Here is a 23,703-nt window from a genome sequence, read left to right as displayed (position 1 = left end):
TGTCGGATGTGGGAGGTCCTGGAAGCTCCTAGCCTCCCGGACGTCCATATCTGCGCCAGGTGCGCCGAGCTGCAGCTCCTGAGGGACTGTGTTAGGGAACTGGAGCTGCAGCTCGATGACCTTTGTCTGGTCAGGGAGAGTGAGGAGTTGATAGAGAGGAGTTACAGGCAGGTGGTCACACCGGGGCCACGGGAGGCAGGAAAGTGGGTCACGGTTAGGAGAGGGAGGGGGAAGAGTGTCAGGTACTAGAGAGTACCCCAGTGGCAATAAGTACTCCTGTTTGAGTACTGTTGGGGGGGGGGGGGCAGCCTACCTGGGGCAAGCAACAGTGGCCATGCCTCCGGCACAGAGTCTGGCCCTGTAGCTCAGAAGGGTAGGGAAAGGAAGAGGAAGGCAGAAGTAATAAGGGACTCGATAGTTAGGGGGTCAGATAGGTGATTCTGTGGACGCAGTCAGGAGACTTGGATGGTAGTTTGCCTCCCGGTGCCAAGTTCGGGATGTTTCTGATTGCGTCCAAGATATCCTGAAGTGGGAGGGTGAGGAGCCAGAGGTCGTGGTACATATAGGTGCCAATGACATAGGTAGGAAAAGGGAAGAGGTCCTGAAAGTAGAATATAGGGAGTTGAGAAGAAGGACCACAAAGGTAGTAATCTTGGAATTAATGTCTGTGCCACGTGACAGTGAGAGTGGGAATGGAATGAGGTGGAGGATAAATGAGTGGCTGAGGGATTGGAGCAAGGGGAAAGAATTCAAGTTTCTGGATTATTGGGACTTCTTTTGGGGCAGGTTTGACCTGAACAAAAAGGATGGGTTGCACTTGAATCCTGGGGGAACCAATATCCTGGTGGGGAGATTTGCTAAGGCTGCTGGGGAGACTTTAAACTAGAATGGTTGGGGGTGGAAATCAAATTGAAGAGACTAGAAGAGAGGAAGTTAGTTCACAAATAGAGAAAGCTTGTAGACAGTGTGTGAGGGAGGATAGCCAGGTGATAGAGAAGGGGAGCACTCAGACTGAAGATGTAGGGGAGAAGGAAGAAAAAGAAGATAGTAAAGTTGTTTGCTGCATTAGGGATACAGAGAGTAAGAGGTGGAGAATTTCTTAAAAGCATTTATTTTAATGCTAGGAGCATTGTGAGAAAGGTGGATGAGCTTAGAGCATGGATTGATACCTGGAAATATGATGTTGTAGCTATTAGTGAAACATGTTTGCAGGAGGGGTGTGATTGACAACTAAATATTCCTGGATTTCATTGCTTCAGGTGTGATAGAATCGGAGGGACAAGAGGGGGAGGTTTTGTATTGCTTCTCAGAGAAAATATTACAGTGGTGCTCTGGCAGGATAGATTAGAGGGCTCGTCTAGGGAGACTATTTAGGTGGAATTGAGGAATGGGAAAGGTGTAGTAACATTTATAGGGGTGTATTATAGACCACCTAATGGGGAGCAAGAATTGGAGGAGCAAATTTGTAAGGAGATAGCAGATATTTGTGGTAAGCACAAGGTTGTGATTGTGGGAGATTTCAGTTTTCCACACATAGACTGGGAAGCCCATTCTGTAAAAGGGCTGGATAGTTTGGAGTTTGTAAAATGTGTGCAGGATAGTTTTTTGCAGCAATACATAGAGGTACCAACTAGAGAAGGGGCAGTGTTGGATCTCCTGATAGGGAATGAGATAGGTCAGGTGACGGAGGTATGTGTTGGGGAGCACTTCGGGTCCAGTGATCACAATGCCATTAGATTCAATATAATTATGGAGAAGGATAGGTCTGGACCCAGGGTTCAGATTTTTGATTGGAGAAAGGCTAAATTTGAGGAGATGTGAAAGGATTTAGAAGGAGTGAATTGGGACAACTTGTTTTATGGGAAGGATGTAACAGAAATGGAGGTCATTTAAAGATGAAATTCTGAGGGTACAGAATCTTTATGTTCCTGTTAGGTTGAGAGGAAAGGTTAAAAGTTTGAGAGAGCCATGGTTTTCAAGGGATATTGGAAACTTGGTTCGGAAAAGGAGAGACATCTACAATAAATATAGGCAGCATGGAGTAAATGAGGTGTTCGAGGAATATAAAGAATGTAAAAAGAATCTTAAGAAAGAAATTAGCAAAGCTAAAAGAAGATACGAGGTTGCTTTGGCAAGTAAGGTGAAAATAGATCCAAAGGATTTCTACAGTTATATTAATAGCAAAAGGACAGTGAGGGATAAAATTGGTCCCTTAGAGAATCAGAGTGGACAGCTATGTGTGGAGCCAAAAGAAATGGGGGAGATTTTGAACAATTTCTTTTCTTCGGTATTCACTAAGGAGAAGGTTATTGAATTGTGTAAGGCAAGGGAAACAAGTAGGGTAGTTATGGAAACTATAATGATTAAAGAAGAGGAAGTACTGGCACTTTTAAGGAATATAAAAGTGGATAAATCTTCAGGTCCTGACAGGATATTCCCTATGACCTTGAGGAAAGTTAGTGTAGAAATAGCAGGGGCTCTGACAGAAATATTACAAATATCATTAGAAACAGGGATGGTGCTGGAGGATTGGCGTATTGCTCATGTGGTTCTAAGGGTTCTAAGAGTAAACCAAGCAATTATCAGCCTGTAAGTTTGACGTCAGTGGTGGGTAAATTAATGGAAAGAATTCTTAGAGATGGTATTATATAATTATCTGGATAGATAGGGTCTGATTAGGAACAGTCAACATGGATTTGTGCGTGGAAGGTCATGTTTGACAAATCTTATTTAATTTTTAGAAGAGGTTACTTAGAAAGTTGATTAGGGTAAAGCAGTGGATGTTGTCTATATGGACTTCAGTAAGGCCTTTGACAAGGTTCCACAAGGAAGGTTAGTTAGGAAGGTTCAATCGTTAGGTATTAATATTGAACTAGTAAAATGGATTCAACAGTGGCTGGATGGGAGATGCCAGAGAGTAGTGGTGGATAACTGTTTGTCAGATTGGAGGCCGGTGACTAGTGGTGTGCCTCAGGGATCTGTACTGGGTCCAATGTTTGTTTGTCATATACATTAATGATCTGGATGATGGGGTAGTAAATTGGATTAGTAAGTATGCAGATGATACTAAGATAGGTGGTGTTGTGGATAATGAAGAAGGTTTTCAAAGCTTGCAGAGAGATTTAGGCCAGTTAGAAGAGTGGGCTGAACGATGGCAGATGGAGTTTAATGCTGATAAGTGTGAGGTGCTACATTTTGGTAGGACTAATCAAAATAGGACATACATGGTAAATGGTAGGGCATTGAGGAATGCAGTAGAACAGAGATCTAGGAATAATGTTGCATAGTTCCCTGAAGGTGGAATCTCATGTGTATAGGGTGGTGAAGAAAGCTTTTGGAATGCTGGCCTTTATGAATCAGAGCATTGAGTATAGGAGTTGGGATGTAATGTTAAAATTGTACAAGGCATTGGTGAGGCCAAATTTGGAGTATTGTGTACAGTTCTGGTCACCGAATTATAGGAAAGATGTCAACAAACTAGAGAGAGTACAGAGGAGATTTACTAGGTTTACTGAGTTTCAGCACCTAAGTTACAGAGAAAGGTTGAACAAGTTATGTCTTTATTCTTTGGAGTGTAGAAGGTTGAGGGGGGATTTGATAGAGGTATTTAAAATTATGAGGGGGATAGATAGAGTTGACATGGATAGGCTTTTTCCATTGAGAGTAGGGGAGATTACAACAAGAGGACATGAGTTGAGAGTTAAGGGGCAAAAGTTTAGGGCTAACATGAGGGGGAACTTCTTTACTCAGAGAGTGGTAGCTGTGTGGAACGAGCTTCCAGTCGAAATGGTAGAGGCAGGTTTGATATTGTCATTTAAAATAAAACTGAATAGGTATATGGACAGGAAAGGAATGGAGAGTTATAGGCTGAGTGCGGGTCAGTGGGACTAGGTGAGAGTAAGCGTTCAGCATGGACTAGAAGGGCCGAGATGGCCTGTTTCCGTGCCGTAATTGTTATATGCTTATATAAGACAGGTCTTCTAGCACAGGCAGCATTCTGGTAAATCTTCTCTGCACCTCTGTAAAGTTTCCACGTCCTTCCTATAATGAGGCAACCAAAACTGAACACGATATTCCAAGCGTGGTCTAAAGTGTGGGTTTAATGAGATATAACATTACCTCACGGCTCTTGAATTCAATCCCCTGACTATCACAGACCAGCGCACCAAATGCCTCCTAACCACCCCATCAATTTTAGTAGCAACTTTGAGGGATCTGCGCAGTTGAACCAGAAGGTCCCTCTGTCCCCCAAACTGCTAAGAACCCTGGCAGTGACCCTGTACTCTGTCTTCAAGTTTGACCTTGCAAAGTGTATCACTTCACACCTTTCTGGACTGAATTCCATCTGCCACTTCTCTGTCGCTAAGCGGTTATATTGTGGATTTTGTGACCCTCTGACTGATATTTGTATATTATTACAGGTTAACAAGAATGATATCCGGAAGAAGGTGAGGAGGCTGATGGGCAAATCGCATATTGGTCTGGTTCACAGTCAGGAAGTGAATGAGTTGCTCGATCGCCTGCCACAGCTGGTGAGCACTGAACTTCAATGGAGTTTCTGGGTGCTGCGGGTGATCTCCTGCAAGGGAAATCAAAGTCATTATCACGGTTATGAACAGCAAGATTGCAGTTAGTCAGGAGGGAGGGAAGAAAGCCTGGGACCGGCAGGCAGGACATACAGTGGGGCAGCAGAAGGTGGAGTTGGATGATGTGCAGTGAGCTGGTGGGGGGGGGGTACCATTTGGGTGGGTCAGTGCTGAGGCAAGATTGGGTTGGGGTGTGCAGGTTGTGCTGTGAACAGAAGGAAGGAAACAATGGTCAGATGTAGAATTGGGAGGGGTTGAGTGGGGTTGTGTGGCAGACTGATGGGGGAGAGAGTGTGGACAGCTGGGTGGATGCAAAGGGTCCATAGCTGGCCAAAAAGTGTGTATTCACAAGGTTAATGCCGAAATAGATCACTGCTCAGAGCAGGGAAAGTATTGTCAGCAAGGATGAGCGCCAGGGTTTGGAGTCCAGTTCCCATTTGTACTGGGATCACATCAGATGGCCCTGACAACTAAGTGCGATCTAGGCAAAACTAACATGGTGTTGGGAGCAGAAGCCAAGGATTAGTTACTTTACACACTGACTGTTGTGTCTAGTCAGTGAGTCCTCCTTTTAATGACCATTTGTTTGGTTGACAGGAGAGCCGCAGTCTCCACATCCGTCCCTGTGGCAGTCGTCACATCAAGAAGCAGACCTTTGTGGTGCATGCTGGAACCGACACCAATGGTGAAATCTTCTTCATGGAGGTATGGAGTGATCAAGTTACTGTGACCTGTAGAGGTGGATAAATGCCTTCCTATGTCAGTGAAGAGCTAAGGGCCACTTGTTCCTTGACAATTTTCCTGCATTAGCCCATTTGGAAATATGGTCAAGGATTAGTGTTCCTTTGTGGAGCTGTCAGCCCTGTCCCCACTAAATAGCATCTGCAAATCTCCATGGTCTGCATTTCTCAGCAGCCACTCTAATTTCTGGCAGTGCTCTGTAGTCCAGTCTGGTTAATAGACTCTATTTACATGTTGGGATTGTTGCACCACAGTTGTAGATATGTTACCTGGCCCTTGGCCGGAATTGATGGGAGTTATTCTGTTTGACTGTAGGTATGCGATGACTGCATTGTGCTCCGTAGTAATATCGGGACAGTTTATGAGAGATGGTGGTATGAGAAACTCATCAACATGACGTACTGTCCCAAAACCAAGGTCCTATGTCTGTGGAGACGTAATGGGCAGGAAACACAACTCAACAAGTTCTACACCAAGAAGGTACTGGGAAAGGCAGTTCCTGGATTAGTGTACGTTTCCGGAGCACCTGCTCTATCTGCCACTCGTGCTTTCTTTTATACAGACATCACTGTGCTTGATTTTCTCCCTCCATTGCCCTTTCCACCTCCTTGCTCCCCTGGCTGCTGCTTATTGCCCTTAATCCTCCCTGAATTTCCTTCCACCGCTCCAGACGAGGACATCTGAAATCTTATTGTGTTTGTTCTCTGACAGTGTCGAGAGTTGTACTACTGTGTGAAGGACAGCATGGAGCGTGCAGCAGCACGGCAGCAGAGCATCAAACCAGGTATAGTAGGATATCAGAATAATTGCCAAGCAAACAACAAAAGTGTGAACAGCTGCACATCAGTGTGTAAACACAATCAGACTTGGGTTGGCTGCACCCTTGGGATGTGTCCAAGTAAATCAAAGGACGGTGATGTGGTTACTGTGAGTCCGTGTGTGAATGTTGTCACAAATATATTGATGTAATATTTAAATGTAATTGCATTCCAAAAGGGATATAGTACAGAGAATGAGCCATACAGTACTCCAGCCCTTCAGAACTTCAGAAGCAGTAGTAGTTAACCTGCCAGCTCATTAAGCCTGCTCTCTCATTTAAATTTGATAATTGAATCTTTGCCTCATGCTCAATGACTGAGATAACGTCCTGAGATAGAGAATTCCAGAAACTCAGAATATTAAAGAATTTTTTTTTTGTCTTGGTTGTGATACTGACCCCTTATCCTGACAATTTGCTTGCTAATTCTGGACTTTCCACTCAGAGGAAACAGTTTCCTGATATCTGCAAGTTCCTTTTGGATTTATTTCCCAATCTGGAATTTGGATCAAGAGAAGATCCTGAAATCTCTGATGTGTCTTTATGCAGTTCATCTAGTTAGGCATTGTATATACATGAAAATCATCATCTTGTGTTCTTTCTCTCTCTTCCGACTCAAAGAGGCTGGGAAATTGGAAAAGGTCATGATGGCTCATACTGCACTTCAACAGGATTAACTTGGACTGAAATGTGAAGACAATTGATTTGACTTTGATAAGATTCACATCATTTCCTTGCAATGGAAGTTTGATGTCATTAAATTTTGTGAATCATTCTGAGAAATAAGCAATCTCATGCCTAATATTCTTGAGTCGATTACTGAATGAAGCATTCAGACCTTCTAAGAATTGTATCACAGTTTCAAAAAATGCATGAGAGCATCTAAGGCAGTTTCCTTCTGTGAGCAAAAGCAAGCATTCATACTGTTCATTATTCTCAATAATTAGTTAAGAATTGACACATGGGACGATTTTATTTACCGCTGTGATAGTAGTATTTAATGATTTGTGCAACTGATCACAGGTTTTTTTGTGACAAGATCTCTGTGAATTGCAGAGTGAATGTACAGCTTTTTTTCACAAAGGTAATAACCTCACAGTGGCATCCTTTCATTGATGGTGCCACAACTGTTGCACAAGCAAAAATGTCTTTACCTTTGGAGAAATAACTTAACAATCAGAAATATTGACTCCCTCTTCATATCTTTTACTATTCCCTTTACAAATAACAACCCTTGAACCATGCTTTCATCTTTTATGAAGCAAACATAACCAAGGAGCAAAGATTTGTTGCCTGGCAAAGTTGACTCATCCAATTGCAGAGCAAATTCTGTTGTCCTAAGAATGTTACATAATATGTCGTCCATATTCTCAGACATTTCACCTATAGGTCTTTGAACAGAGTTGTTGCTGAGCAGATTCACTTTAACTATTTGGTCTGGTAAAACCATACTCAGAATCTCCCTTACTGCTGGAAGAATCAGTTCTTCTCTGATTGTATGGAGCCTTCCAGATTTAGCAATGAGCAATGAAATGCATGAAGGACACAAACGATCACTGCTTTGTTTTGAAGTGCTGGCAAACATGTTTTGAAATTATTTCTGTTTCTGAAAGTTTTCATAAAGTGACTAAAGCCAGTTTTGTGTTTGCTTTATCAGAGTGTATTCTTTTCAAATGTTCAATGAGCCTGGGTGATTTCATTGCTATATTTGAAAAAACTTTTTCATACAACAGGCACGTTGGCTGCTGATGGTTGCTTGGTGCTGGTATAAATCCATATTTAAGACACTCCACACAATACTGTCTACGTTTCTTTTTCCTTTGGTCTGCTTTTGCCATTTTAGTTATGGATTAACGACCATTGTCAATCACCTATTGTTTAAATCCAACTTCAAGCACTGTGATCAATAAAGGAGAAAGTTATAACATCATCATAGTTCAGGCAAAACCTGATTCTCTGCCTAAAGGTACATAAAGTGGGGCAGTGATATCTTGGTTGAACCATAGGTTAGAGAAATGCAGCCAAAACCATTTGAAATGGCAGATTCTGACCTTTACCCCATTGAATGCCATATCCTAATTTACAGGAATTGGGTCAGAGTGATTAGAGTATGGGAATTGTACTAGCTAACACTGTACTATAGTAGTGAATGACAATAGTGTATGCGCCAGGCCTGGAAACAGCACAATTTCTTCAGCCCAGATTTCTCATGATATGCCAAATACAGAAGTGTTATATTGCTTTTCAAAAACTATAATAAACTTTAAGCAAAGTCTAAGAAAACAGTGGGTTAACAAGAGATGAGGTGATTAAGTGATCATTTGTAATTAATCATGAGGCACTGAAGATCAAATCCTTATAATAAGCAATTAATTTCTTTAAGTCTGTAATCAGCTGCTCTTCCTTGCTATTGAGTATGCCCCCATCGCTCCCTTAATCTTTATTACCTCCTTTAAAATCTCCCACCACCCTGAGGGAGTGTGATATCACCCACTTTTGGAACTATTGCCCTCAATACCCTGATTGCCTCAGTGGTCTGTATTCCGAAAGAGAGTCAAAAACCTGAAATGTTTAACTGTTTTCCTTTCCACCTGTCTGAGGTAGTGTTCATAGGTTCATTGTCCATTCAGAAATCTGATGGTGGGGTGGAAGAAACTGTTCTGAAATGTTGAGTCTGTGTCTTCAGACTCCTGTACCATCACCTTGATGGTAGGAATGAGAAGAAGGCATGTCCTGGGTGATGGGGGTCCTTAATGATGGATGCCACCTTTTTGAGGGCATTGCCTTTTGAAGGTCTCCTGAATGGTGTGGAAGCTAGTGTCCCTGATGGAGCTGTCTGGGTTTACAACTTTCTGCAGCTTTTACTGATCCTGTGCATGACACTGTATCAAATGGTGATACAACCAGTTAGAATGATCTCCACAATATATCTGTAGAGATTTCCAGAAATTCTGAGAGTTCTTGTTGCATGGAGCATTCTTCCCCTTTGGATATGGGCTGCTCTTATCTTCTGCAAAGTTCTTTGAGCTCCCATATTCATCTCTAATACTGCCACTGTGCCTAAGTAGTTCTACCAGTCATTAAATTTACATCCTTGACTTGTGGTTTGGCTTTATCCTTCTCAAGCAAACCCTTGAATTTAGTTGTTACAGTTAGATGTTGCCTTACCAAAATGGCTCCTTATTTCATGCTCCTTGACTTCACAGAATTGTCTAAACTTTAGTGCAGTTCTGAGGTAGTTCAAGGTACTGAGATGGTATAGGGGAGGGGCTTGAGGGTAATAAAACTGAAATGCAGCCATTAGTTAATCTGTTCTGATGGTGTAGTGATGATATCTCTACTTGTAGGATCTTGCTGTCATCTCTACATTATGATAGCAATTATACTTCTAGGTACTTAACTGATTTTTTTTTTTCCCTGTCCTGAGGTTCTGAAAGGCACTGTGTCGATTAGCTTTGATTTTGCTTCAAGTGCTCCAGCTGTGCTTTTCACCATTACCTTTGGATGTTTCATTTTAGGTCCTGAGCTTGGAGGTGAGTTCCCAGTTCAGGATATGAAGACTGGAGATGGAGGACTGCTGCAGGTGACCCTGGAAGGGATCAATTTGAAGTTCATGCAGAGCCAGGTAGGGGCTTTTGCTACAGTGGGTAATGCCCGTGTGGGGAGTGATACCAGCTTAAGGCTTCATCTGGGCACCTGAGCGTGTGTCTGTGTCCTTGATCTGTTTTATTTGCTCGGTGTTCCCTTTTTTGTTTGTTTCTGTTGCTGTATGGACAGAGGGATTTTGATCTTGTGGGATGCAGTGCTGTGTTCTGTGCGTGTGCGCGCGTGTGTGTGTGTGACCTTCTGATTCATCAGTGAGCTACCCCGTGACCTCGACTTGTCTAGAGTTAGTTCACTGCGCTTTGTTGTTTTGATTGTTTTTTTTGCAGACTTTAGATTGGCAAAGGGGTAAGTTTCTTTTTAAACATGTAATTTTGTTCTTCAATCTTTGAAACGCCTTGGGAATTAACTGCAAGATTTCCATCAAACTTCTGATCGTGGCTTCTTTCAGCTTCCTCTGATTCTGCTGAGCACTGATCCAGCTTCCTTCTGGTGAGGATTGGGCTTGAGAGAAGAAGCCCACTGTTGGAAGAGTTCTGCCACTTGCACCCTTGTCACATACTGGGTTCACTTTGCAGGCATCTAAGATATCAATGTAAATAAGTTCAAATCAGAATCACTTTATTACCAATACGTAAAACACACCAGAATTGCAGTTCAGCACAAAAACACAGGACAATACCATAACAGACAACACAATAGCAACCAACAATAATGCAAACAGCCATGAGCAATCGGCAATTAGCAGAACAGTCAGATGCGCAAATGTCAATAATCAATATATGAACAGACTCAATCATTATCAGCAGAACAAGGAGATCAGGAAAGACCATTTAACAATGTTGTGCAGGGACTGTTCGGGTTTTACACCTGAGTGAGTTTTGTTGAGAAGCAAATATAATTACAGGAAAGAAGCTTCAGAGATGATGTGTAGTCCTGATGGTGATGAACTTGTAGTGTCTCTCTGATGGCAATTTGTTGAATAGGTGACATTATGGTGGATGGAATCTGCAGTAATTTTCTCAGCTCTTTACTTTGCTGTGCGATGAACAGGTCTTTTAGTGTCAGTACCTGACAGCCAACGGTCTCCATTGAGTGGACCACTTGCTGCAACCTGCACTTGGAGAGGGAGGAGGCGGGGGGAAAGCAAATGGTGATAGTGGTGGTCACAACACCCTCAATGATGGCTGAGTAAAAATACATCAGGATAAGCCCTGAGATGTTAAATTTCCTAAGCTGGGGTAGGAAGAACCATCTGCTGGGCTTTCCTAGTGAGAAGTGTAACCTGCTTGTACTACCTCAATATATTGGCAGTGGTGGTCCCCAGGAATCTGACTGACTCAACCACACACAGCCTGACCATTAATTTCTAAGGGGGTTGTTGGCAGGTCAATCCTCATTTACACTGTCTTAATAGCATTGAACTCCCAAGTTCTTACGAGCACACCGTGCTGCAAGACTGTCTACCTCTTTGATAGCAGGTCACATTCTTTTAGAGATGGGACCAACTACAGTCCTGTCATCTACAAATTTTAGGAATTTAATGGCTTTGTCTGTGGAGGTACTGTCATTTGTATAAAGTTGAGAACAGGAGGGGTGAAAGAACATAGCCCTGGCGAGAGCCTATGCTTATTGACATTGGATTAGACAAATAGCAGCCAAACCTTGCATACTGCTTCTTTCCTGTCAGGAAATTGACAGATGCTGTAGGGTAAGGCTAGCTGGGTTAGTTTGTTGAGGAGCAACTCTAGAACAATAATGTTGAAGGTGGTGCTGAAATCTACAAACAAGATCCTCACATAAGTGTTGGGGAGTCCAACTGTTGGAGAATATAACGAAGGCATGACTGAGTGATTTGCTCTGTAAGCAAATTGTAGCAGGTCAAGATCAGTAATGGACTTAAGGTAGACCAAGATTAGACGTTCAAAGGTTTTCAGAACTACTGAAGTCAGAGGGACTAGGCTATAATCAGTGAGTCCAGTGATGTTACTTTTCCTGGAAAGTAGAACAATTGTAGCAACTTTAAAGCAGCCCGGAACCCTGCATATTTGTTAAATATCTCAGTGAAGACAGGTGCTAGCTGATCCGTACAGTGCCTTAAAATACCAGGTGAGACACCATAAGGGCCTGCAGCTTACAGAATCAGGTTTATTATCACCATCATTTGTCATGAAATTTGTTAACTGAGCAGCAACAGTACAACACGATGCATGATAATATAGAAATAAATAAATAATAGAAGTTTATATATTAAATAGATTAAAATAGTGCAAAAACAAAGTAGATTGAGGAAGCAACATGATTTCAGCTCAGAGTCACCCTTCAGAGGGGTTCCTCCCATTCACTGTCTCTCCTCCCTTGCATTTCTTCATTACTGCCCCTCTCTTCATGTCATCATCTTGCACAACTCCTTACCCCCACTGGGCCCTCAAGCCATGCTCAACCCATCCTGCCAGATTCCCAGCCTCCAATCCCTGGTGAAACTCTCACATCTGTGGTGTGAGCTGAGGTTGGGGATGGAACAGGATTGTGTTGGGTGGGCAGATGTGAAGTAGAGCATAGAATTAATCCTGTGGGGACAGGAGTGAAGCATTTGGGGAGGTGAAGAGAATGGCATTGACTGGCAGGCATAGATGGAGTGATGGCCGCAGGAGTGGCGGGTTGGGAATGTGGAGTTTGCAGCAGGTTCGGGGGTGCGGAGGAGTTATCAGATTTGGGAGGGCTGTGAGTGTCGTCATGGATACAGAACAGGAAAAAGCTCTTTGGCTCACCAAGTCACTGCCAGCCATCAACCAGCCATTTCCACCAATCTTACCTTCATCATGTTTCCCTCTCCCAGTACTGATATCAGCTCCCTTCAGATTCTACCATTCACCAACACACTTAGAGGCAAGTTACAGCAGCCAACTGACCTACTGACCTTAATATCTTTTTAGAATGTGGGATTACATCAGTCAACTGTCATGGCAGGTTTCATGGTAAGCATTGTGCTCGTGTGTGTGTGAGAGTGGATGTTATAGGACCAGTGGACTGTGTGGTGTGCCTGTAGGCAGGGGACTTTGGATAGTTCAGTGGAGATGGTAATATTTAATGGTGGGCATTAATTTTCTGTGGAGTAATGGTGATGAGCTGTCACTGCATGGTGAAAGTACTCCACAATGTTGTTGGAGAGGGTGCTCCAGGGTGTTGACCATGTGGTGAACAAACAATGCCAATTTATTCACGTCAGGGTGGTCCCTGATCTGGCGAGGATCTTGTATCCATTGTCTTCTGTGAGAGAGATGCCGGATTTGGAAAGTGCTGTTAAAAAGGCTCGGGAAGTTGGAGGGATACACTAATATGAGCAGAGAATTGGTCATGGCAAACAATGGGAATAAATGGATCTTCCTCTGGTGTGACTGATAGGATGCTCCATGGGTCGGTGTTTGGGCCCGGCATTTGCAGTTTGTCTCAACTTAGTCCAAAATGGCCCAGTCCTAAATCTTACACTCCTCAGCACCTTCCCTGCAGCTAATCCATCCAGTTCCATAAGGATTTCAGATTTTTTTGCCTCCTATATTTCCTGAATCTAACTAAACTTAATCATCCCAATCTCTCTTTGTATTGTTCTAGGAATCAATGAACTGTCACTGCCTTTCATAGTAAAGCCATCCTTCCTCAGTTAAGGAGATCAAGACTGCACACAGGTGTGGTCTTAGCAAAGTCCTGTTCAATTGCAATGAGGCATCTCTGCTACTGTATTTCAAATATTCTGGCTTTGAAAGGAAGAATGCCTTATGCCTTATTTATGCCCTCCTACACCTTGTTGCACTTTCTTCTTTTCTAATCTCTTGCTGTTAAGATGATCTGCTTCCCTGTTTATACAGCCAAAGTGGATAGTCTCACAGTCATCTACATTGCATTGTATCTGACATGTAAATCAACTCAGCCTATCCAAATCTCCACCAACTGTATCTCAGCTGACCCCTACCCTTAGCTTTGAGTCATCAGAAAAGTTGGCAGTTTCACATGTAATTCCTTCATCTAAATCATTAATATGCATCTTGAAAAGTTGTGGCCCCACCACTGAACCCTAAATTACCCTATTAGTCACTGCCTGCCATTTGGAAAAGAAGCCATTTATTCCCTTGTAGCCACTATATTACATGCCTGGTCTACTTAAGTTTTGGGATATTGATGGGAGGGTAGGACCCTGCAATGGTAATTCAGTTATATGTCAAAAGGTGATAGTTTGACTCGATCTTCATGTAGCTTGTCATTGACTGGCACTTATGGAACTCTAAAGTTGTCACATATCAGTGCATGATTGAATGTGGTCTACTTTACCCATGCATTTGCGCCCTGCTCCATTTGGGTAGCTTCAGGCAAGGAAATTTGATTTAATTTTCTGAGAAGTGAATAGAACTGAAGATTGTAAACACTCAACAAACATCATTGATGATCATTGATGAAGCAGCTGAAGAAGGAAGGGCCTGGGGATGGACTGAGGTGACTAACTTCAAGATGCCACAGTCATCTTCCTGTACACCACGAGGAGGCTTTTCTCTTGGTTCACATTGATTAGGGTTAGGGTTAGGGTTCACTTGGTTCACATTTTATCTGCACTCCTTCATGCGACATTCAAATGCTGAATTGCCCTAGCCTTGCCACTGGAATTCCCACCTTCTGCCCATGCTTGGATTGAGTCATCACTGGGCTCCATGGCTGAGTGATCCTGAAAACAAAACTAGCCATCATTCAGCAGCTGATTGTTGAGTGAGTGCTACTTGATAAAGCTGTGAATGGTGCTTGAGAGTAGACTGATTTGTTGTATTTGTCTTGCTTATGAACAGGAAACCCCTGGGCAAATCTCCAGGTACTCCTGTTGTAACTGTAGTGGCAATCTGACAAACTGTGGCTAGTTCTGGAGAGCTCATCTTCAGCACCACAGTGTAAATGGTGTCTGCTCTTTAGAAAGTACATTGACCTAAACAACAGTGGGAGTGAGAATTTGAGGAGAAGGGGTTCTCAGCATTTCATCCTTTGGCACTTGTATGCTAGGCTCCTCCACCATTGAGGATGTTGATATTGTGGAACCTTTACAGCCTTTTAGTTTAATTATCCCAGAGATATGCAATTGTATGTGTTAGGACTACAAGGGGTGTAATTTGATTGTGGGATTGGTTAGCTCCATCTCTTTGGGCAATGGTTACTTTCAGTGCAATAAGGGTATTTGTATTTGTGCAACCGTATATGTTTTCTGGCCATTGAGTTACAAACTAGTGGGTGTAAGCAACGAGTTGTACCATAACAGATGCGGCCAGTGTTCTCTGGATGTGGCCTGCTAAAAGGGTCTAAAAAGTGAGTTATGTGATGGGTCTAGGCAGTCACCAGTGAGTGTCAGGGTGAGATTGATGATCCAGGCTAAGTGGTCAGGTTGCACTCTAGTCTGTATTTGGGAATGGTTTGTAGCAGATCGTGCCTTTGAGAAACACTTGCCATGGCTTGCTATTTCAGGCTGATCTGCAATTAATGTCATTTCTCTGTCCTGGGTAATGGTCTAATGTGTGGGATCCCATTACCTGTGGGCAAAGCTGAATGGACTCATGCTTCAGATGTTTAGCCTGTTCTGGAGGTCGGCTTGGTATCAGACAGGAATTCTGAAAACTTGATCAGGAGAGGCTGTTTACAGATACAGGGACATTTGGCAAGTGGGAAGCTTTCATATGTGAGTTAGGAAAGGGAAGGGAAAAGCTGACAGGATTAAGAAACTATGATTGGCAAGGGACATTGAGGTTCTGGACAAGTAAAGATAAAGGTAGCTGGGATCCCTAAAAGAGACTGGGATGTTGGAGTCCACCTGAGGGAAATCAGGAGGCCAGAAAGGTAAAGGAGAATCCTAAAAGGGTAGCTGGGGAAGAGTATGTCCCTTTTAAAGATCAACATTGTAATCTGTCAGGAACCACAAGAAATGGGCAAGATCTAGAGGTCTAATGGGGACCACAGTAGTGTATGGCTATGGAAATGCTATTAACAATTCATTAACAGTTCATTCCTGACATCCTCCATAAGGAGTTTGTATGTCCTTCCCATGGAATGTGTGAGTTTCGTCAAGGTGCTCTGGTTTCCACACACAGTCCAAAGACATGCCCGTTAGTAGGTTAATTGGTCATTGTAAATTGTCCTATGATTAGACCAGGGCTAAACCAGTGGTTGCTGGTGGCGTGGCTCAAAGGTCTGGAAGGGCCTATTGCATGGTCTGTCTCTAAGTAAATAATGAAATAGAAAAAAATTCACCTGTTTTTATCAAAGAGAATGGCATGGAATCAACAGGAGAGGGAACTGTAATGTTGATGGGCTTCAGGATTTCACAAAGGAGGAAGTCCTGAAGTGCATAAAGGTGTATCTGAGGATGTTATGGGAAGCAGGGGAGGAGGTTGCTTGGGCCCTGGCTTTGATTTGTGTAACTTAGTTGACCACAGATGAGATGTTGGAGGATACTAATATCCAGGGAGCTATAGCCTAGTGAGCCTTTCATCAGTGATGGAAAAATTATTGGAGGGGAAATGTAGATTGATTTGCGTTTGGAAAAGCAAGGACTTGTTTGGAATAGTCAGAATGGCTTTGTGTATGGGATATCTTGACCCACAAATTTGTATTTTTGAAGAGGATTGACAAGGCTAAGTTAGTAGGTTTTGTCTATGTGAACTTTATCAAGGCCTTTGACAACATCCTGACGGTAGCTAGTCCAGAAGGGTAAACCATATGGGATGCAGGTGAGCTAGCCAATTAGATACAAAATAGACTTTGTGACAGGAGACAAAGTATCATAGTGGAGAGTTGTTTCTCCAATTGAAAGCCTGTAACCAAAGGTGAGCTGAACCCTTTGTTGTTGTCATATATATGAATAATTTGGATAAGAATGTAGCCGACTTGATAACTAAGTTTGCAAGTAAAACCAAAATTGTGAGGAAGCATGTCAAAATTACAAAAGAATGTTAATAAACTGGGAAAGTGGGCAAAAGAATGGCAGTTGGAATTTAATTTAGACTGTTGTGAAGTGATGTATTTTGGGAAATCAATTAATGAAAAAATATACACAATGAAATGCAGGGCCTTGGGGAGTGTGGTTAAAAAGGGACTTTGGGTTACATACTTGGTTCCCTGGAAGTGGTATCATAGATAGGCAGGATAGTGAAGAACACATGCCTTGGTATGCTAGCCTTCTTTGGTTGAGGCATTGAGTGAAAGAGATGTCGAAACATTGGTTAGGCTTCACATGAAAGATTGGCTATGGTTCTGATTACCAGAGTAAAAGAAAGATGTGATTAAGATAGAGAGGATGCAGAGGAATTTCAGAAGTATGTTGCCTGGAGTAGAGGGCTTAAGTTAACAAGGGAAATTGGTGGGTTGTGTCTGTTTTCCTTGGAGCAAAGGAGATAGAGAAGTGACATGAAAGAGATCTATAAAATGATGCGATACTTGGACTAGATACCCGGTCTTTTCCCAGAATCGTGTTTACTATCACTGGCATATGCTGTGAAATGTATTGCAGCAGCATTACATTGCAATACATAATAAATTACAGTAAGAAATAATATATAAATAAACAATTAAATTAAATAAGTAGAGCAAAAAAGGGAAAAAATAGGTAGTGTACAGGGGTTCATTATCCATTTAGAAATCTGATGGTAGTGGGAAAGGAGCTGAGTTGTGTGTCTTCAGGCTCCAGTAGCATCACCTTAAGGGTAGCCATAAGAAACAGACATGTGCTGGATGATGGGGTCCTTTAATGATGCCTGCCACCTTTTTGAGGCATGGCCTTTTGAAGACGTTCTGGATGCTGGGGAGGCTGGTGCCCATGATGGAGCTGGCTGAGTTTTCAACTTCCTGCAGCTTTTTCCGATCCTGTGCAGTGGCCCCTCCGTACCTCGCGGTGATGCAACCAGTTAGAATGCTATCCACAACACATCTGTATTTACGAGAGCCTTTGTTGACATACCAAATCACCTCAAAACTCCTAATGAAAGATTACTGCTATCATACATTCTTTGTAATTGCATGAATATGTTGGGCCCAAGATAGATCCTCAGAGATGTTGACACCCAGGAATTTGAAACTGCTGATTCTTCGATGAGGGCTGGTGTGTCTTCCATCAACTTGCCCTTCCTCAAGTCCACAGTCAGTTCCTTTGTCTTGCTGATGTTGGGTGCAAAGTTGTTATGACACTACTCAACCAGCTGATCTTCCTCATATGCCTCCGTATTACCATCTAAAATTCTGCCAACAGTAGCCGTGTCATCGGCAAATTTATAGATGGAGTAGAGCAGTGGGCTAAGCACACATCCTTGAGGTATGCCAGCATTGTTTGTCAGCAAGGAGGCAATGTTACTTCCGATCTATACTGATTGTTGTGTCCTGATAAGGAAGTCAAGGATCCAGTTGCAGAGGAAGGTACAGAGGCCCAGGTTTTGGGGCATGTTGATTAGTACTGAGGCATTGATGGTGCTGTATGCAGAGCTGTAGTCAATAAACAGCAGGCTGACTTAGTAATTGTAAACACAAAGTACACTGCAGATGCTGTGGTCAAACCAACACATACAAACAAGCTGGATGAACTCAGCAGGTCGGGCAGCATCCGTTGAAATTAGTTATTGCCATTGTCCAGGTGATCCAAGGCCAAGTGGTGAGCCAGTGAGATTGCATCCACTGTAGACCTATTGTGGCGATAGGCAACTGTAGTCTAAAACCATAAGGCAAAGGTTTAAGGTGAGAAGGAGATTTAAAGGGGATCTGAGCATAAGTTTTTCTGCACAGAGTGCTTGGTATCTGGAATGAGCTGCCAGAGGTGGTGGTGGAGGCAGAAGTGACATTTAATAGGCATCTGGATAGGTATTTGAATGTGTAATGCAAAGTAGTGAACACGAGAAAATCTGCAGATGCTGGAAATTCAAGCAACACACACAAAATGCTGGTGGAACGCAGCAGGCCAGGCAGCGTCTATAGGGAGAAGCGCTTTCGACGTTTCGGGCCGAGACCCTTCGTCCAACAGCGCTTCTCCCTATAGATGCTGCCTGGCCTGCTGCGTTCCACCAGCATTTTGTGTGTGTTGCAAAGTAGTGATATGGAATTAAGGGAAGCAAGTGAGGTTAATAGAGTCAGTCATAATGGTTAGCATAGATGCTTTGGGCTGTTACAGTACTGCATACTTCTGACTCTGATTCTAAATTTTTACTACATTCTCTCCAGAGCTTCACATCTTTCCTGAAATGTGGTGCCGAGAAATGAAGACGATACGTCAGCTGTGGCTGAGCTAGTGTTTTATGAAGGTTCATTATGGCTTATTTCCTCATATACTCCTCTACTTCTATATGCGGAGCTCAGGATTCTGTTTGCTTTCTTAACCACTTTCTCAACTTGCCCTGCTCTTTCAGTGAACTATGAGTATACTCTTAGCCTCTTCTTTCTTACTGCCATACTTCCAACCACTTTGTACTTCCAGCATTAAATTTTATCTTTCACCTATTCATCTATTTCACCAGTCTTTCTGTGTGATTAATATCCTCTTCACAACTCATTCACTTCCTTTTATCATTTACAAACGTGGCTATTGTGCCCTAAACACCCCAGTCCAAGTCATCAGTATATACAAAGGAAGCAATATATGTGCTACTGAGGCTGCGTCCACACTACACCAGATAAATCCGTAACCGAAGCTTTTTCCCTTCGTTTTTACCTCCCGTCCATACTAAAACAGCGTTTTCGTCCCCCGAAACCGGAGCTTTTCAGAAACGCTTTCCAGGGTGGGTATTTTTGAAAACGTTGCTCGGACAGATCAGTGTGGACGGGGTAACCGAAGACTTCTGAAAAAGCTATCAGACGGCAGCGCGCTATTTCATTGTTTTCTTGAACGCAACCTAACAATTTCAGAACAGATGGCAACGAGACTGAAGCCAGCAGAGTTAGAAATGTACTCACCAAATACTTTGACCCATAACTTACTGAATAAATAAGTATAATCACTTTGCCCTGTTTTCTGTCCCTTGCTCGTATGAAGGTGGTTTACCTATTTATGCAAGTACTTCTCTGACAATAGATGTGTAACAGCCTAATGTAACATTGTATGGAAATACAAGATAATATTGATGCAGACATTAAAACATTCATGCATTTAACAAGGTGCTTTATTAATGCAACAGAGTTAGTCAGTTTTTCAATGTTCGTCGTCAGCCGGGTCAATCTGTCCGTGAACTCCCTGTCGGTTGCCTCTGAACGCTCCAGTATTTGTTTTTTTACTTTTAAGTTCTCCTGTGCAAGAGCCAACATTGTTGTAAGTTTTTCTAGTCTGTAAATACACAAACGTGCACTTTTACGGCAAGATTCGACACCAAACATGTCGCTTGTTTTCGGTAGATGTGTCCTGCGCATGCCCAATAGGAGGAGATTCGCCAAAATCTCCATTTCAATGTGGATAGAGATATTTTCAAAAACGCATAGTGTGGACTCCTATCATTTTTATGCGAAACCGGCGTTTTCAAAATTATCCGGTCTAGTGTGGATGTAGCCTGATTCCACTATACCTTTCTCTCCTTTCCAAAAAAAACTTCAGCTGTTGTACTGATTCTTTCTACTCAACACATTTTTAGCTAGGCTGTTACTGCCCCTCCCATAACCTCAATCTTGTTAACATGCCTATTCTGTGGCATATCATCAAAGGCCTTTTGTAAGTCCATATTAGGTACATTTCCCTTGTTTCTTTGTTGCTTCATCACAAAACTTCCAAATTGTTAGACACAATTTGCATTTAATAATTCCATACTGGTAACTGTAATCAATTCACATGTGTAAGTGGTTGTGAGTTCTTAGTGTTTCTAACATTGCCCCTAACACTGACATTAAACGGACCAGTCCGTCGTTGCTTAGTTTATCCCTACAATCATTTTTGAGTAAAGGTTAAGATTTGCAGTTTTCCATGCACCACTCTTGAATCTACAGAAGATTGTTGCCAGGCTTCTACTAATTTCCTTTCTTACTTTCCTTGTGAAGAGTGGGTACATCCCAAGCAGGTCAAGTGATTTATGTCCTACTAGCATTTCAAGTACCTTCTCTGGATGGATGCATACAAAAAATTAGCAAGGAAAAGTGATTAGACTTAGGATGGTTATTAAAAGGTATGTTAAGCCTGATGGATTATGTGTGAAGAGAAAGCAGCATAGTTTAATGGGCCAAATAACGAGCTCAGGTATTGTCTGACAGAGGTAGGAGGAGCAACAGTGATATGTAGTGTCTTTCTACATTTATATCTGTTAAGTGTTATAGGTTAAGTGTGATGTTTTGGGAATGTTGTATATACCTTCCCTGTGAAGAGGTAGAAATATATATTCACAAGTACAGTGTATGCCCAGTTGTCAGGACTACATATACAGTAATGTGAGGGGAGTCGGTATGTCTTTGTAGGCAACTTTGCCTTGGTATTATTGTTTCTCTGTGCCTGGCACAACAGGAAGGGAAGTCGGGGAGTGTAGTGTGTGGATGAGTGTCTCCTAGTCATACCCAATATTAATTCCGACCATTTCTCTTCCATGCTTTCTCCTCCTGCAAGGAGTGGAAGGTACCAGTCTACTGCTGTCTTTGCTTCTTAGCGATAATTTCTCATTCTTTTAGTTTTGCTTTGTGGCAGCAGATTGTGGGATTTGTATCTTTATTTGTTACATGCTCTGCTAGATTTGCTGTGACATTAAACATTTTAATTTATATATAAATACATTATTCCTGAATTTTGGTTACCAGCTTGGCTAATGGCCTTTCCTTTTTGTTTATTTGCAGGTTTTCATTGAACTGAGTCACATTAAAAAGTGCAATACAATCAAAGGAGTCTTTGTCCTGGAAGAATTTGGTAATTAAATGTTTAATATTGGCTGTATGCCAGGTACAAGCATCACTCAAACATGACAGTGACGGAGACACTCCTTCAGAAGGGTGGGCGCAAGCATGGAGAGGTGTGCAGTCTGCAGCCAAGAGGGATGGACTTTTTCAGGTGCTGTGGGAAGTTTGCACTCAGACTCTTGAAGATATTTGGAGATTTCTCATTGAGATCGACACGGGGTGAGTGGGTGGTCTGTCTGACTAGCAGTTGCACTGGTTAGCATCCTCTTGATGGTTCTGATGAGTATCGACTTCACCATCATTGCAACAGACAACAACTTCAGTGATGACGGATCCTCCCAAAAAGTACCTCTGGTCTGGGTTTCCCCAGGTTCAAATAGAGAAACTACTAGGAGATGTTCAGAATTAAAAGCAAGAAAAATATAGAGTTTTTACCTAGCAGTAGTGTATTGTTTGCATAAAACAAACACCCCTTTTTGCTCATTAGTCCAGCTTCTCACAGTGTACCTCAGTGTTTTTTCTTCTGGAAGTCTTCTGTCAAGCTTTGATTTAGTGATTTGTGGTATTATCATGGAGATGAGTGTTACAGTGTCTAATGTTATCTGTGTGAGGTAGACACAGTGAAAACACAGTGCTGCATTTATCCCATGTTGTCTATATATTGTTGGCAGGTGGGTACTACTACTTGGATACGCCTTTTCCTCAAGAAGAGAAATGGAGTTCTTCATTCTTGATGTCATGGCCAAAACTGAGGGATAGGTGGAAACTCTTGTGTGTGTGAGAGAAACATGCAGAGTGTGTGTGTATCCTTGTGTACATGGTTGTGCCCTTGTGTACATGGTTGTATGGGCTTGTATATGCATCCAAAGCTCAGTTAACTGCCATCTTTAGTTACTGGAGTGAGGAGTGCCCAGACCAATATTGGATTAACCAATTCATTTTACTAACTGGTTCTTATCAAATCAGGCATGTGTCACATACTCAACTTTTAAGGTACATTTTTCAGCCTGTGTAATGTATGTACATGTGTACTTAAGTACATTTTCAGGTCGTCTTCCATTCAGGTAACGAGGGAGAAGCAAATCATAATTGTACCAGTCTGGCATTGGAAAAAGGTCACTGTAAGGGAGAAAATCCAGTTTTAGATGCTGGTTAGGTGGTATGTGGAATTAGGTCGTACACTTCAGGACAGCGCAAGAAAGGATATTAGGACCTTTAGATAAGTGCAGTACAGAATCATCAGAATAAAATAAATTAGGCTTGTATTAATGGATCTCTGCTAGTCAAAGGATTCAAATATCAATGGCCATGAAATACTCGGCAGGACAGACAACATCTGTGGAGAATGAAACAGAGTTAACATTTCAGATCTATGACTCTTGATCAGAACCTAAAATGTTAACTGTTCTTTCCAAAACTCTTGTTTGAGATGTTATGTATTTCCAACACTTAGCAGATGCTGGAATTCTAAAGTTCATAGATCTGCATGCAGATAATGCTGGCATAAACTGAAGAAGGTTTACTGGGCAGTGGATCATTTGTAACTGTCACCCAGTGCACACTTGAGTCTGTAGCAGTGAACCCCGTTCATACCTTGCTTCATATGACTTGTTCTCCAATTCAGGAAACATCCTGGTAAATCTCCTCTGCACCCTCTCCAAAGCTTCCACATCCTTCCTATAATGAGGTGACTGGAATTGAACACAATACTCTAAGTTTTGTTCTTCAGTGGGTCCGATTTCCTATCGGGCTTATCACACTTGGTGGCAGTACTAGCTACCATCAACCGAGATACCTTGGCTTGCAGGTTTTTCGCTTCAGCAACAAAGACTACTGCTGAGGACTTTGCCCTACTGGTGGAGGCTTCCCTCTCCTCCATTGTATCTTCTCACTTCTCTGATCAGCTCAACAAACGAGGGAAGGGACACATCTTATGAGACATTTGAATGCTTAAAGCAATCACAACTTGCCCCATCCGTAACAAATTTATCTCAGCCAGTTCAATAGCCCTTGATGGCACAAGCAATGCAGCTGTCTCTCTAGACTGAAAATGTAGACAGAAAGTTACTCCCCTTTCTCCTGGAATGTTTG

The 23,703-nt window shown here is 42.4% G+C and overlaps 1 protein-coding gene across 1 annotated transcript in view; it reads left to right on the top strand.

Moving 5' to 3' along the window:
- madd (MAP-kinase activating death domain) overlaps positions 1-23,703 on the top strand; it is a 259,573-nt gene that overhangs the window by 221,409 nt on the left and 14,461 nt on the right. Inside the window, exons 16-21 of the mRNA XM_073050049.1 lie at positions 4,422-4,532; positions 5,184-5,291; positions 5,643-5,807; positions 6,039-6,111; positions 9,663-9,769; positions 21,553-21,622. Coding sequence (XP_072906150.1) covers positions 4,422-4,532; positions 5,184-5,291; positions 5,643-5,807; positions 6,039-6,111; positions 9,663-9,769; positions 21,553-21,622 — 634 coding nt within the window. The remainder of the gene's footprint in view (positions 1-4,421; positions 4,533-5,183; positions 5,292-5,642; positions 5,808-6,038; positions 6,112-9,662; positions 9,770-21,552; positions 21,623-23,703) is intronic.

Source organism: Hemitrygon akajei, chromosome 6 (assembly GCF_048418815.1).
Source record: "Hemitrygon akajei chromosome 6, sHemAka1.3, whole genome shotgun sequence".
NCBI classification, from domain to species: Eukaryota; Metazoa; Chordata; class Chondrichthyes; order Myliobatiformes; family Dasyatidae; genus Hemitrygon; species Hemitrygon akajei.
This window is presented reverse-complemented; position numbering and strand designations above follow the sequence as displayed.